Source organism: Sebastes umbrosus, chromosome 19, assembly GCF_015220745.1.
Source record: "Sebastes umbrosus isolate fSebUmb1 chromosome 19, fSebUmb1.pri, whole genome shotgun sequence".
NCBI lineage: Eukaryota > Metazoa > Chordata > Actinopteri > Perciformes > Sebastidae > Sebastes > Sebastes umbrosus.
In genome coordinates, this window is record NC_051287.1 from 17408753 (window position 1) to 17424742 (window position 15990).

The 15990-nt window shown below is 38.5% G+C and overlaps 1 protein-coding gene across 1 annotated transcript in view; it reads right to left on the reverse strand.

The window, feature by feature from the left end:
- Positions 1-6750: 6750 nt before the first annotated feature.
- The window catches only part of trabd2a (TraB domain containing 2A), a 70839-nt gene continuing 61599 nt past the window's right edge, over positions 6751-15990 (reverse strand). Inside the window, exons 6-7 of the mRNA XM_037753842.1 lie at positions 13705-13977; positions 6751-8329 (exon numbers count right to left, since the gene is read on the reverse strand). Coding sequence (XP_037609770.1) covers positions 8131-8329; positions 13705-13977 — 472 coding nt within the window. The 3' untranslated portion in view covers positions 6751-8130. The remainder of the gene's footprint in view (positions 8330-13704; positions 13978-15990) is intronic.

Here is a 15990-nt window from a genome sequence, read left to right on the forward strand (position 1 = left end):
ATTTTTTTTACAGATGATATATTGACTTGTCATTGTAGGAAAAGCACAGGTGTTACTAATAACATTAACAACGGCTCTGTTCTATTCAGGTGTCCCAATAAGCCATTACTGTGGGACAGTACAGTGTGGCAGCGTGCACAACAGGACCCTGAAACTGAAGCCGCTAAAAGGAATTCGGTCGTCATTAATTTTTTATTATTTACACCTGTGGTTTTCTGCAACACGTCAAAATGTCTGCTGTGAAAAAGACTTGAAAATAAGATAAGGCCTCCTTTTGGGTTTAATGTACACAAAATCAACTCATATAGAGACTAGAGTTAATTTCACTGGAGCTCTGCATTCTATTCATTCTCCCATTGAAAGGCTTTATTGCATGGCATAACTGAGCACAAGCAGGTGGCAGTGTTTCATTTCTGTCAGGTTGCATCAATAACATTTGGCTTCACTGTTTGTCCTTTCAGTTATTTATCCATTTGTTCTTCAGGATGAAAAGAAAATATGCGTAAATTGACCCTCTATAAAGTAAGCCCCTACTCTAAAATCTGAGACCCGGTCCTTCACTGTCGTAAGTACCTTCTAAATATGGTAATAAACTAATAAGAATTCAGAAGATTTCCTGGAAAAGCACAGAGCACAGAGGGAGACAATTGAGGAGAAACAGATGCCTCTGTAATCAACACAATCAAAGTCCTGAATATTTCCAATATACAGTATGCATCTTCCATTGTCTTTACAACTGCTTTGAATTCACTGGGACTAATAGGTTCCTTAAGCTTTGAGTATTTCTGTGAGCGGTTTCACACAGAGGAGGCAAGCATTATGAAAATGTTTCAATCCACCAAGCCTTTGGGAAAGCCAGCAGATGTAACATATTCACATTTAAAGGACATGGTGTCTAAAACTCCAGTCCTCCTGGGTCACTGTCCCCTGTGAAAGAGACTGAATGCTACAGTATAAGGCAGAAAACTAATTATTTCCAGTGGGGACTGGATAAACCATGTGTGGAAATATACTTTTAAGTATTTCTATGAAACTGCCTCCCTTTTGAAATTAAATCAGTTTAAAAGTATAATATTATGCACCATTTTCCTAAAAAACAATGTATAGACTGATATAAAAACAACCCCTCTTAATCATCAGTCAAGAGCATCTAGAAGTATGTGGTGGTGTCCGTTTCTACAGATACTCTGCCCTCTGTCTGTATTTTCCCTTTTCTTCTTCTTTTGCTGTGTTCGGGACATTTCTGAGCGTCAGCAACGAGTTTTTAGACCCAACATGGTGTGCAGCCCGTTCAGGACGTCAGATACTGCCGCTTTGCTCCGTGTGCCTTAGAACGTAACTGCCGTGAAAAATATCAGAATCTGATTCACTTCTTTGTTCTTGCCAATGGCGCTCCCTTTCTTCATTCACTCTCTACTGTAGGTCACTGCATATTATACCTTTAAATTCAAGTTTGTCAAATCTTAATTTGATTTTTTTTTTTTTTTACTATACGCTAAATTTGTAATACGCATTTACATTGGCCTAAGCACATTAAGATGTAGTTAATATAAAGATTTTTGATAATCAATTCAATTCAATTTATTTTTCTATAGCGTCAAATCATAACATAAGTTATCTCAAGACACTTTTCATATAGAGCATGTCTAGACCGTACTCTATAATTTAGAGACCCAACAAGAGATCCCCATGAGCATGCTCTTGGTTCGACAGTGGCAAGAAAAAAACTTCTCTTTAACAGGTAGAAACTGAAATGCATTTTTTACATCATATCATCATACATGATCATATCATAAATGTTCTGATACCAGGTCTGCAATTGTGAGGATTTGCTTCTTTTCTCTGTTTCTGGACTTTATGGACATCCTATAGTTTAAACAATTGATTAATTGAAAAAGATATTGCTAATAAGGAAAATAATCATTAGCTGCTAAAGTTAATCAGACTGTTGTTAATTGTCTATCGAGACATAAAATAATTGTTTTCAGAGAGACTGAAGAATGAAGAAAGTATAAGCAGGAAGATAGATGAGACAGAGTGAGAAAGGCTGAACGCAAGATATAATATAGATAGATAACCGTGACAATACATACATACTTTCTGCTTTTGTTCTCCCCTGTGCTAAAATGTTGATAGACAATTCAAGAAAAGAGTGTTCTCTAATAGAAATCCTGTTGTTTACACTACGAGCTCCCATCGGTCCTGCACTGATAACATATTATGTATAACCCCAAGGACATTCACTATATAAATATACAGAGGACTCAACAGAGCACTTAATACCATGGCTCTCAGTTAACACACTGCTATGACTCTTAGACTGATGCAGTAGCCGCAGAGAGACCTACTCTACACACATGGGCTTATTTGTCTAAGACTGTGAGGGACTGACTCGTGCTACATCAGATAAACAATAACATGCTGGGCTTTTTTTTAACAAAGGGAAACTGATTTGACCTTGTGGGACTGGCTGGATGTATGGCTGGATGAAAGCATAATGGGGTGGATGAATGTTTAAATGGATTGGTAATAATGGGGAAAATAAGTATCCATGTGTGCGCAATACAAAAGGGAGAATTACTGATTAATCTGGATCAATGGCAGGAAGATATCAAAGTCATGTACTGAACAGATTCATAGGAAGTATGTCTTGTTCTCTGAAATACGTATTTAGTCATTTTCATTGTTTCTTTTTAAAATGAGTAAAGAAAACAATTATTCTACAGTCCACAAGTTCTGTCTTTCATTAAAGGCAGTTTGCCATCACAAGGTGTGATTTTCCGATTTTTTTCACCTGATAATTTTAATGATGTCTTTAGCTATACCGGCAAGCGCCAATAAATAGCAGACGATTCCAGTTTTTTCCAGGACAAAAACTACCTAAGATTTCCAATGCCATGTCTTAATTTTTTACCTAGTTTTGTGCTCCACAGGAAACAGACGTCTGCGTGGACATCTGCTTTCAATTCCTCCAGGTTTACTTTGTCCAATCTGGCAACCCCACCTCCAGTCCAGTGTGGTGTGTTTTCATAAGACCCGTTTTTACTCATTTGATTGTGTTTTAAGGAGTAGATGTCTGTCAGGAGCATATATATTTCATATCAATGTGATGATTGAGGGGATAGCGAGTGAGAGAAAAAAAATCCCACAATCTAGCGTAATAACAGATCCTGAAAAAGGTTATATGTTATGTGATGGAACATATCCGATTGTGTTAAAGGATTCACCTATTTGTATAGATAATGCTTTATATATTTTTTAGGACGGTCAATCGATTAAAATATTTAATCTCGATTAATCTAATAATTGTCCATAGTTGTCGCGAGCGATCACAAATTAATCACACATTTCTTTAACTTTTTCAAAATGTAATATGTAAAATATTATTTCTTTATGCAAATGTATGTATATATTCATTACTGGAAATCAATTAACAACACAAAACAATGACAAATATTGTCCAGAAAACCTCACAGGTACTGCATTTAGCATTAAAAAAATATGCTCAAATCATAATATGGCAAACTGCAGCCCAACAGGCAACAACAGCTGTCAGTATGTCAGTGTGCTGACTTGACTATGACTTGCCCCAAACTGCATGTGGGCATATCTGTAAAGGGGAGACTCGTGGGTACCCATAGAACCCAATTTCATTCACATATCTTGAGGTCAGAGGTCAAGGGACCCCTTTGAAAATGGCCATGCCATTTTTTTTTTTTTTTGTTGTTTGTTTTTAAATTTAGTGTAAGTTTATCGTAAGTTTTAAGCGTTATTTAACCTCCTTCCCGACTAGCTAGTATGGCATGGTTGGTACCAATGGATTCCTTAGGTTTTCTAATTTCATATGATGCCGGTATCTATTCACTCTAGCTTTAAGATCCTGAGCCTGCCTCAACCTAAAAATCGCAAGTTGTGCTAATGCATTAAAGAAATTTGTGGCGTTAAGACAAATTTCCGCTATTATCCCGTCAACATTGACAGCCCTAATAATTTTGTGTGTGAGCATGTTTGTGATCCAAATGATTCTGGTTGATATATTATCCTCCAGCTAATGCATGTCCATCATGTTTGAGCCTGGAATTAGACTCCCCTGTTGTCGACATTACAGGCTTTACAGGCTTAAATTACACGTGGGACACAGTTAAGACCACCAAAAAAAGTAAAAAAAAAACAAACACTCAAATTGGAGTAAAAGTAATGGTCTACTGATTAGAGTTTAACCTTGTGTCTTGTGTCTTGAATCCATTTGTCCTGTCTGCCATTAGCTCTCATGGTACTCAGTTTGACTTATGGAATTCACACCATTCTTTCTGATGGTAAATGAGCTGTATCATCTGTCAGTAAAAGCACTCAACGGGAGGCAATTAGCGGAGTGATCTGCACCTTTGTTTGTTTATTCCTTTACAGAATGACTGAGTGACTTACAAGGTCTGCTGTTTTGAAAGTCTTGTGTTACACCGAGCAGAGGAAAGATCCCGTTTAGAGTCGCATACCATTTTTAACATGATGTGAGTTTAATGTTTTTCGGGCAGTTTGCGTTGGCTATATACGGTTATGACATTATGAGTTATTAATCTGGTTCCTCTCTGTATATTTTCTTTCTAGCAAACTATATGAAAGTAACAGATGTGCCACGTGTTCAGTTGTGCATTTACACATTAAATCAACAGAAAAAAAAGTCAGAGGTAAGATTTGTTAGAGAGACAGATTACAAATGCTACCTGATTAATCTAAGTGTCAGAGGCAAAGAGGGAAAATCCAGATGTGTTAAATATGAAAAATCTGTAATAGCCAGCTCTTTCCCTTGTGTCAGGTCAACTTTCGCCATCAAACTCAATTAGTGATTTCACTTCATTTCCCAGAATCCCATTCACCAAAAGGAATTGCCTGGACTCTGCATGCAGTCATTAGCTGAAACTGAAAAAAACTAAACAAATGAAGAACATTAAATCCATCCAGGATTTTGAGCCAGTGTTGTTCAGCAGTTTTCAATGCTGTAATGCAAAAACTCAAACAAAGCAGACAGAGAAAAAGCTCAGTCTTAGTAAGCACTGTGCGGATTGAATCACTTACCTCTCATACCTCACACCTCATTTACACCCGTAAATCTTGCGTCTTAACATTGCTCGTGCACATCAGTTATACTCAGTACCCTATGACCTCTTCCAGCACACGGTCACTCCTAAATCAAAGCACAAACTAACAAGTCAATTAGCTTTCTTTTCCTGTTGATATAACAAATCAATTAACTCTCATTTCCTGTACATCTGAAGAGCCCGTTAGCTCTGGTTTCCTGTTTGTTTCCTGCAGGATTGACGTGCGCTGCCAGTGCAGCTGCCTTGTTTGTGGCGGACCACATGCACACATCAAACAGCTTCTAATAGCAGCCTTATCACAGCACATTAACTCCACATAAACATGCCATGAACCCTGGGTCAGGGCAGGAGGGCAGCATGTGTGTGTGTGTGTGTGTGTGTGTGTGTGTGTGTGTGTGTACACCCAGCCACACATAAAACACACAATCAGTGTAATGCCGTTGTGATACCAGACTACTGACTTGTATCAACAATTAGTAATCTGCTTTAAAATCCCTCGAGACAGATCACGTCTTTATGTGATACATGCATTTAATCTCCTATGATGTAAACATGTACTTGGGCATTTAGAGTTATTTGATGCCTGAGTACACATCTAGTGAGTTCCCTAGTGAGACTTTTCTTACAAGTGCAAAGTCCAAACACTTTACATCATCAAACACATATTTTAATGTTTTATATATGATGATGATGATGCTTTATAGTATATTCACTCTCCTTTTAGCTCTGTTTTGGTCTCCACCAAGTCCTGAGAAAAATAGCTGAAAGCAGAAGTCACTGATTTATTTGTCACGCAACCTCCGTACTTAAGTTACGCCACTACAGGAGTTATTTTAACCCAAACCACGATATGTTTAATAGGTAACTAAGAGGTTTTGTTGCCTAAACCTAACCAAGTAGTTTTGTTGCCTAAACCTTGTTGCCTAAATTTAACTGAGTAGTTTTGTTGCCTAAACCTAACCAAGTAGTTTTGTTGCCTAAATTTAACAAAGTAGTTTTGTTTCTTAAACATAACTAAGAAGTTTTGTTGCCTAAATTTAACAAAGTAGTTTTGTTGCCTAAACCTAACCAAGTAGTTTTGTTGCCTAAATTTAACAAAGTAGTTTTGTTGCCTAAACCTAACCAAGTAGTTTTGTTGCCTAAATTTAAATAAGTATTTTTATTGCCTAAATTTAACTAAGTAGTTTTGTTGCCTAAAGATAACTAAGAAGTTGTGTTGCCTAAATTTAACTAAGAAGTTTTGTTGCCTAAACCTAACCAAGTAGTTTTGTTGCCTTAATTTAACTAAGTAGTTTTGTTACCTAAACCTAACTACGAAGTTGTGTTGTCTAAACCTAACCAAGTCGATATTACTTTTAAACCTAAGGAGATTTATTTTGAAAAGACTGGAGTGGAAATTGACACGTGCATCACATGTTGCTAGATATTTGTAAGAAATTTGTCATGAAGAGCAACCCCTTTCACACTCCACATAGTTATGTAATCCATTGTTATAATGAAAACATTGATTATAGCAGTTTTAAAGCCTCTATATGGCGACTATACTGTATATACTTTGGCGACGTCCAGTGGCAGTTTCAAAACATGGAACAATTCTCACCGACTTTCCACTGATTTGCTTCGCAGCCAAGCATGAGTGAAGAAATCAGATTTCAATCTAGATAAATATTTTATTGTTGTCATGGTAATACTACTACAATCATCTCATGCCATAAGTGAAATGTGAAAGACCTAAAGCACTATGCTGTATGAGGTCTATCTGTGTAGACAGCTTCATGTATTTATATAAACTGAATTATTATTATTACCATCATAATGCATTTGAAATTATACTTGAAAACATTGGAAATAACACATTTGGACATCATAGTGAAAGCAAAAAAAATATGAAAAAAAAACACATAGGGAATGTTTCATATGGCCTACAGAAAAACTATAGTAGTTAAATAAATTAAACAAATTATCTCTATGTGACAAAAAACAAAAACGCACACACAACGTGAATCCTTTCAGCAGACACATACAGCGAAGCAAGTGATAACACTGATACATAAAGTACAATACGATCATGTGTCCCTTCCGAAGATTTCATTTCAGAGAGACAGACGACACGGGCTATGGTGGTTAGTTCCTGATTTTTTCGTTTCAAAAATATACTGCATATCTATTTATATATTTATATAAACAACAACAAAACTTTTGATAATTTTCATTTTTTTTTTATAATTCTAAAATACATCTATAATATTAAAAACAATATGTACAATTTCCCCCCCCACCACAGTAGGATTTTATGCAAAATTCTTCTAAAATGGAAGAATAAATTAAAGTCTGTTTGTAAGGCCGGGGGGGGTTAAGAGCTGATAGACTTCGTTTTGCCTCTCTCACACACACACTCACTCACGCACACACACTCACACACACGAAGGACATATGGTTCCAGTTGTACGTATTGAAGGTATTTAATATTCAGCAATAGTTTTGGTGATGTTCTTGTGTTCATTCACTGAACAGTCACTTCAGTGAGGTTTGAATGATGAGTGTCTACTGAGAACTGACATGTTGTGTAATGTCAGAGAGTTGTCAGATAACACTTCCTTTTGTTCGCTTTCCCTCTTCTTTCCTGCTGTGTTCCGTGTACTCGCTCCTGCTTTGTGTGTATGTGTGTAAAAATAACTGAAACCTCGTGAAACGTTTAAGTTCCAAGAAACCTTATTATGAACTTACATGCTCATTAAGGCCTCAGTTTGTAAGAGACATGCTCTATTGACATGATTTTACCATTCAACACAACCTTTATCTAACCTAACATCCATGGAGTGTACTGTTACCTGACAGCTAGAGGTTGATTTCATATCCTTTCTCTGTGCTTTTTTTGCATCGAGATTCATCACACAGTCTTTCGCAGCCTCCTCTAGGTCTTACGACGCAACGATCAGACCTCGCTTTACATGAGCCGATACATGAAACCACCATGTGAGAGTTTGTGCTCATGAAGGCCGGCTGTCTTTATAGAGTCCCAACTAATGCTCTACTAGAGGAGCGCAGTCCACGTCTGTGGGATTACTGTGAGCAATGTGCAGAGGAAGATCAGTAAAGATGGTGAGGGCGATGAGGCGGTCCATGCCGAAGATATGTGATGGTAGTGGCTGTGGACTCTGTCGGGTGGCTGCACTGTGATGTAACCGTTGATGATGCGAACCAACGGGGGAGGTGGAGACTGGACCATAGTGCTGTGGAGAGAAAAAATATTACAAAATCTATCTTTACTCATCTTTTAAAGGCGCCCCAGACCTATTTTCTACATTCGCTTCTTAGTATGAATGATGGGGTCATACCATTCAAGAGAGAGAGAGAGAGATAGAGAGAGAGAGAGAGAGAGAGAGAGAGAGAGAGAGATTTCTGAATTTGTGTTTTTGTCTGTGTTCTCCTCATCCCAGCATTTCATCAAAAAAGCACTCCAAGCACTTTTTTTAATGTTTCTATTACAACAATATCTTGAAAACATCACCACTCTAACCACCATTGTATGATAGACTATCATCACCCTTTTGCTTTTTATCATCTATTTGGAGCTGACTCACGTAATTAACTTACGTTAACAGAGTATGTCTGATATATTAAAATAATCTGGATAGACAGAAATGGCAAAAAAACAAGCTTCTGTTCCATTTCTTGGTAACCATGGTGATGAATTCCACCAGATGATTGGCTGCCTTAAAAAAGAGCGCCGGCGATGTCATCAGTGTGTTTCTGAAAAGTTCAGAGATTTTGAACTAGAAGCGCTCGAAGAGGCCGCACAAAAAGGCGGACCGCTCAGAAAAACAGATGCTGGGTGCAGCGCTTTTCCTCCAGGTGGCCGGATACGCTCTCTCTTCACTGGGAACAATTGAAAAAAGATGCTGGCGCTCAGAAAAAAAATGCTATATGGATACAGGCCATAATACCTAATGATGTTGTTTTTTTCCGAGCTTTAAATTTGATTGTTGCCTATTCACACAAGAAAAATACTTTGAAATTAAAACCAAGTTTCCAGGGGCCACTAATGTGCGTTGTCAGCATAACTATTCATTAATTGTGATTCTTTTATTGCAAAAAACAGGTGTCCAGTTTGCATTAATATGTTTAAAAAAAGAGTTAAGTTAAAGTCCTGATGAAGGTCCTTGTTGACCGAAACGTTGACTAATAAAGCAGAGAAAAGTGTGTGAGGGAGGAAGTATTCTTTTATTTGAAAAAGTACATACTGGAGGGGATCTACTCCCAGCACCACAAACAATTTTGAGAATGTGCATGTTTTCCTCTCCTCAAAAAAAGGTTTCAGACAGTCCAAACAAGCTGTATGTAATAATTTTTTTCTGGGCTCAACTCAAAACCCTCCCCATATTCGGGAGTTACAGCAGTCTGGATAAGACCTTATTATTTCCAGACTAATTTTCATATATTTTTTAAAACATCTTAGCACTATAAGCCACCATACTGTTCTTTGGGTTGAAAGGAAAATCATAATAATCCGCGAAAGAACATGAGTCTCTCTATATCCCCATATCATACACAATAGCCAGAGAAAATATGCAGACAGCAGGGGAAAAAACAATGGAAATATTAATGATGGTGAAGGCTACAAAGGAAAATTTTTTCGACAAAGGAATCCACTGCTACAGAGCTGGCCAATCAGCAGAGATTTCACAAATACAAAAACTCCTCGGCGTTCAACTCATTGATCAGCTCGTGGCTATAAACCAAACAGCCAATCAGCCTGCATGCTTCTACTCTGTTTTTCTCTCCCCCCCCCAAATATTATATATCCTGTCTGCCTCTCTTTATCTGTCCTTTTCTAAACAAGTCTGGCAATTAAATTGTTTCTGCTCTCCTGTTTGATGCGGAGACTGCAGTGCTTGTGTGGTTTGGACTGGGCCGAGGCCAGGCAAAACAAACACACAAGTTCCTGAAGTCGGGATCTCCTCATACCAGTGGGCTGCAGCGGCAGTTTGGCAAGAAAAATAAATCTATCACCATTTAAAAAAAAGGAATGAAATTATGGTTCCAGCCCCTGAAATTTCTATCATCAGTCCTCATTCTGACTTGTCTGTAGACAAATGAGAGTATGATGAGATGGATTGCTGTGGAGAAATGAGCTTCAGTTCGGATGGCTGAAGAAGGGACATAGTTGGAAAAGTATGGAGAGTTATAGTGCCAGTCAAAATAAGATAGCCAAAAAATGCGGTGTTAGAGTCAATGATAGATGAGAGAACAAACCACCAAGCCAAAGCAGAAACTCTCCAGAATCAAACAGAAGCTCGTTAGCAGATTAAACTCTTTTTGGCACAGGTCAGTTTGAAATGCCGAGCTTAAAAATGTTCAAATATTTCCCTCACAAATGAATCTCGACTGATAGTGTTCCCATTACTCACAGATAATTGGGAGTTAATATGATTTGCTTTGCATTGATTAGTGTTGGCTCAAGGCTGTACTGCCTCCAACTTCAGGCTTTAGTCATTCAATACATTTTAATATGCGAGATTATTTCAGACCGAGCAGGGAGCAGAACACTTAACTGTTACTTTTTTAGCAAGATTGATTTATTAAAAAGTTTCCGTAAATTATTGAAGCTAATATTCAAAAGTCAAGAGAAAACATTAGGCTTGTTTTGAGAAGTTACGAGGCAGGTTTATTTAGGTCCGAGGGTCAGGAGAGGTGCAGGGAAAACAGGTGTGACACGTCGCTCCGTGGCCACGCATCAAACACAACAGAGAACTGTGGCGCTGTCTGTATAGTTGCTTCTGTTTTTCTGGACTCCCTCCTCTCTGCCTTTCTCACTCGGCCACCTTTTCAGACATTCAAATATACAAAGACGTGCACCGTGTACACTTTGTAACATGTGTACACAAACAGTCTGTTTCCTTTCCGTTCGAAATACAGGGGTCTCTGGGAAAGAGAGAAAACATTTCTGCAGACATAATGTACACAAACGTTCACACAAACCGGCTCTGTTCCCGTGAAGAACAGATGCTACATGGTTGGACTTTTCTTTCCGTCACGAATTTTGAATACTGTACATGGAAAAATAATACATGTTCATACGGAGGTAAAAATCACTAAATGCTTAAGAGCAGAGTCCTGCACGGGTCTAATTTTGCAAACTACTACTACAAAACAATTATTGATAATCCCAATTTTGAAATAACTGGCATAATTGGAGACTTACCAGGTAAAAGTTTTAATAAAAATACTTTATTTTCTCTTTTTCCTCATTTCTCATGTTCCGCCCACAGTGCAGGACTCACAGTACACTGTACTCTTCCTATGCAACTTGTCATCTGCTAATATAGGAAACGACATAAGTGACTCAGACTCTGCTCACACGCTTAATATATAGCAGAACCATATCCCAGCATGCAAGCCAGGGGAAACATTCTTGACAGGTTGCCAGTCTATCAGACTAAAACCTATAGAGAAACATGCTCGATTAGATTCGCCCATTCACTTGACCTGCGTGTCTTTGGACTGTGGGAGTAAACTGTGACACCCAAAAGAAAATTTGACCCAATATAAAGAGAATTTGGATTAGGGTTGCACGATTTTGAAAAAATATCTAATTGTGATTATTTTGACTATATCTGCAATTGCGATGTAATTTGCAATATTAGGGGGTATCATCATTTTTACATCATTATTCTCATTTTCGTTTAAAACGTATTAATATGATTATGGTGTGATTTTTGCAGGCATCTGTACCAAACAAAGATGTTTTCTTACGTCTGTAGAGTCTGATGTGTAGGCCAGGACATCTCTGCAGCACGACAATATTTCATTTAAAATTGTATTTTGACACACATTTCACAAATATTGCAATTTCCTCCTCATCCTACAATTTGAAAATTGCAGTAGGCAATATTGCAATTTCGATAAAATTTGGATTAATTGTGCAGCCCTAATTTGTAGCTACTGTATATGTATTAACAGAGGAAGTGGAAGAGTCGGGAAAAGTAACATCACAGTGTGCAGATATCTTAGAAATGCAAACCAGGGATTTCAAATATTGTATTAAAATGACATGTGTAATGGTAGCCTGTGGCTCCGACAGGACCAGAGTTTATGTTCCTGTGTAAACAGTTCAATCCATCTGTATAATGTTAATACTAGCCATGGATAACAACATCTACTGTATGTTCCACACAAACTAAGAGTCTGGGCGGGTTGACTCCATCATGCAAACACATGGTCATTCAGGAATCATATAAAAGATTTATTTAGTCGATTAGTTGTATTTTATGCTTTTTCATGCTGAATGATTTATTTATGAGAAACGTATTAGCGCATTTCTGGTAAACACAAGATTTAAAGTGGTGCTTTTGTGTGATTATTTGTGGTGAAACTGATCTGTCGATTAAATCAACTAATTGATTAGTCGACAAAATCGTAGTTTGCGTTGTTAATAGGGAGTGTTAGTCGACTAACGACAGCCCTAATATCTTAGAGACATAAGATAGTCTTCTTGACCTTTAGGCTGATGACTGTGCAGTTAATTAAATTCCCTCTTGGGGAAACGAGACGATGAGGTATGAATTGAATTGAATTGAAGTTCTTTTAACACATAGTTGTAAAATTCATATATAAAATAATTTGTCAGTGAGAGGTTGGCAAGGTGGCTCAGTGGTTTTTTGCTTTGTCTCCTCACAGCAAAAAGGTCCCGGGGTCATTTTTTGTGTGACGTTCTCCTCGTGTTTGAGTGGGTTTACTTCAGGTGCTCCGGTTTCCTCTCACAGTCCAAAGATGTGCAAGTCAGGTGAACTGGAAACTCTAAATAGCCCGTAGGTGTGAATTCATGTGGTTGTCTGACTGTATGGTATGTGTTGCCCTCGTCATAGACTAAAGCCTCTCGCATTGCAGTGCACGCTGTGAAAGCCTCCAACTCCGAGCGGGGTAAGCGGGTGTAGAAAACGGATGTCGGGTCAAATTAACCTTTTTGCTTCCTGTACAATCATATCCATGGCAACATAGAAATGTTACCCTCAAAACAAACTAAAATAAGTTTCAACACGGCGGACCACACCTTGTGCAGAGGTCTCTTTTTTGTCTGAAAGGTGAGCTTGTTTTGTTGTCCGGTTATATCCCTGCCTGGAGCTACTGCGAGACCAAAACCGGATACTTAGTAGGAATTCCCAGGCTGCTATTCTCATATCCAAGACACTTATACCAGCTAGGAACTAGTCTGGACTCATACTACACTGCAGGGAGTGTGTGTGTGTGGTGAAGTGTGTGCAGACTGCATGAAGAGTATATGGTGATGTGATATGGTTACTGTTTAAGCCTGCGGCATCACACCAGGAAGTGTCAGTTCTATTCTATAGACAGGTGGAAAGACTGAAATTACACATTTCCAATTCCCCCTCTTCTCCTCTCACATCCTCTCTGTCTTTCTTCTCTCAGCTTATACTCTTTTCTTTTCTTTTGTCCCCACCTGTGACCTTCCGTCTCACCTTTTCTACATCTCTCCGCATCCCCTTTTCACAGCAAAAAGAGACAGCCAAGTCATTGATGACAGATGTATATCAGAAACAAGATCCTTATGTACGCTCATCTTTTCTCCTCCTCCCCGTCCCCTTACCTCTCCTCGATGCGAACCCAGAGGTCGTTGAAATGCCGGTGCCGCTGTTTCTTCTGCTTGTTCCTCCTCTTTTTCTTCAGCATTCTCCTCTCTGCTTTCTCCAGCAGCTCTAGGCTATCCGGTGGCAGAAGCATGTGGGGTAGCAGATCGTCCTCCAGGGGACGCCCGTGCTCGTCCTCTTTGTGCGGGAGCTCGTGGAGGAAAGGCTCGAGAAGAGGGGGCTCGTCGTGGTGGTCTTCTGACCCTGGCGAGTCAGGCCTGGATGATGATCTCCTAGAGGGTGCACATCACGGGAACACAAGATTGTCACAGCACGTACCGTTTGTTTACACTTGATCAATTATCAATAATCCTGGAGTAAAATGGTATGATAGCGAGACATTCTTTATTGTTTTTCTTCAATATAACTATCTGCAGAAGCTCTGAAGGCTGTAGATTGTTGTTGTTTGCATGCAAATTACAGCTGACAAGTGTAAGTCTCAGGAATGCTTGTTTTCCTCTTTTTTTTAATGCAACTCCCTGCTACTGGGGTGCATGCTAGGTGAAAGTTTGCAAAATCCCAAATGGGCCGACTTCATGCCAATGCATAATTGAGTTTGGTTTGGAGTCTCAGCAATGCTTGTTTTCCTCTATGCTTTTTTAAATCATGTCCCTGTCAGTGGGGTGCATGCGAAGTGAAAGTTTGTGCAAAATCCCAATATGGGCCGAATTCATGCCAAAACATAATTGAGTTTGGTTTGGAGAGACGAGCAAAGCCACCTCAGGTGGAATCCTCCACCAAAAAACAAACATCTTTTCCATATCCACTGCCTGTGAGTGATCAGATCCTGAACAAATGGATTAATGGCGGAGAGATCGATTATGATTTGTGGTTTCCATGGACGTTTGGGATGAATTTTGTGCTGTGACAAACTCACACTCATTCATTCACGCACTCACACAACAACATAGATCTGCACTGAGATAGACACCCGCACGGTGTGCCATGGTAGACTGCACTACATGCTTCACAGCAGGATGTATGAGCTCTGCTTATGTTAGCCTTTTCAACAACACTTCATTGGTAGCCGGTGGGGTTTTTGTCAGATTTATCTGCACTACAATCTACGTAGTGGAAAAAAAAAATAGAAAATCGGGGTGAATAAAGGACATCACTGGGCTGTTATTTTTCCTTAAACTGAAAAATCCAAATATGAGATCCCTACAGCTATCCCACCACTACACCGTACTCCTCGACTGCACATACTCATTACACTTTGTTCATGATAAATGTTTGTAATTTAGTCACAAATCAGATATGTTTTGACAATATCTGGTAACACCAAAAATGTTTTAATTTGTTTATATCTTTTTATAAACTTACTTGATAAAGAAGTCAGTCAATAATAATTGCAACCATCTCATTTCATGCAGTGCACGCCGCCAGTAGTTTTCTAAAGTAGGGTCAAGGTGGTTACCTTGCTGAGATGTGCGTCTTGTCAGACGCAGTTTTGATGAAAAGTCGTGGTCAATCCTTGTTGCAGTGACAACCGCATTGTGTTTCCTGTGACTGCTTCACAGTAAAAGCCAGGGCCGTGTTTCGCCAGTTGAATGTTTTTCAAGCAGCAGCAGTGTGAAAAGTTTGGTTATGCATTAACGGTAACTTAATATAGCTATCATACAGAGTTGGGTCATGTTTTTAGCAGAGGTAGACTATTAAACTATGGCTAAAAGAGAACAACAACATTGTCCTCATACCTCTAGCAATGAAAACTAATACATAAAGAGATAAATACATTGAATGGCTATTGCTGAAAAAAAGCCAATTATAAATAGCATCAAACATGGGGTTTGATTTCATTAAATGTTTAAGGATTATAACTTTAAAGCTCATCGCTAATGGATAACGTTAACAGCTTCCCTGTTTCAGACTAACAATGATACAACAGTTCAAACCAATGGTAACAACAAATAGCAAATGAATGTAAAGCTGACATTTGGTATTTAAAGTTAATATTACAACAGTTATGTTTATAATTTTAGTGCTGAAAGTTTAAATCCAATGACGGCCCTTTTTTTTATTCCTGTAATAATAACAGTGTTCTGAATCTGGCTATTTCTTTTCTTTTCTGTGATCACGAACATCCACACCAAAATGAGCCTCTTGAGTGATTAGTAGATTAGTGGTTCACTGCCAGCAAATAAACAAAAAAGTTAACTTTCCAGTGTCAATAGTGCAGATAAATTAATAAAAATGATGAGGTAATGACATAATTACTCATATTTAGGGAGAGAGTGAGTACTCGC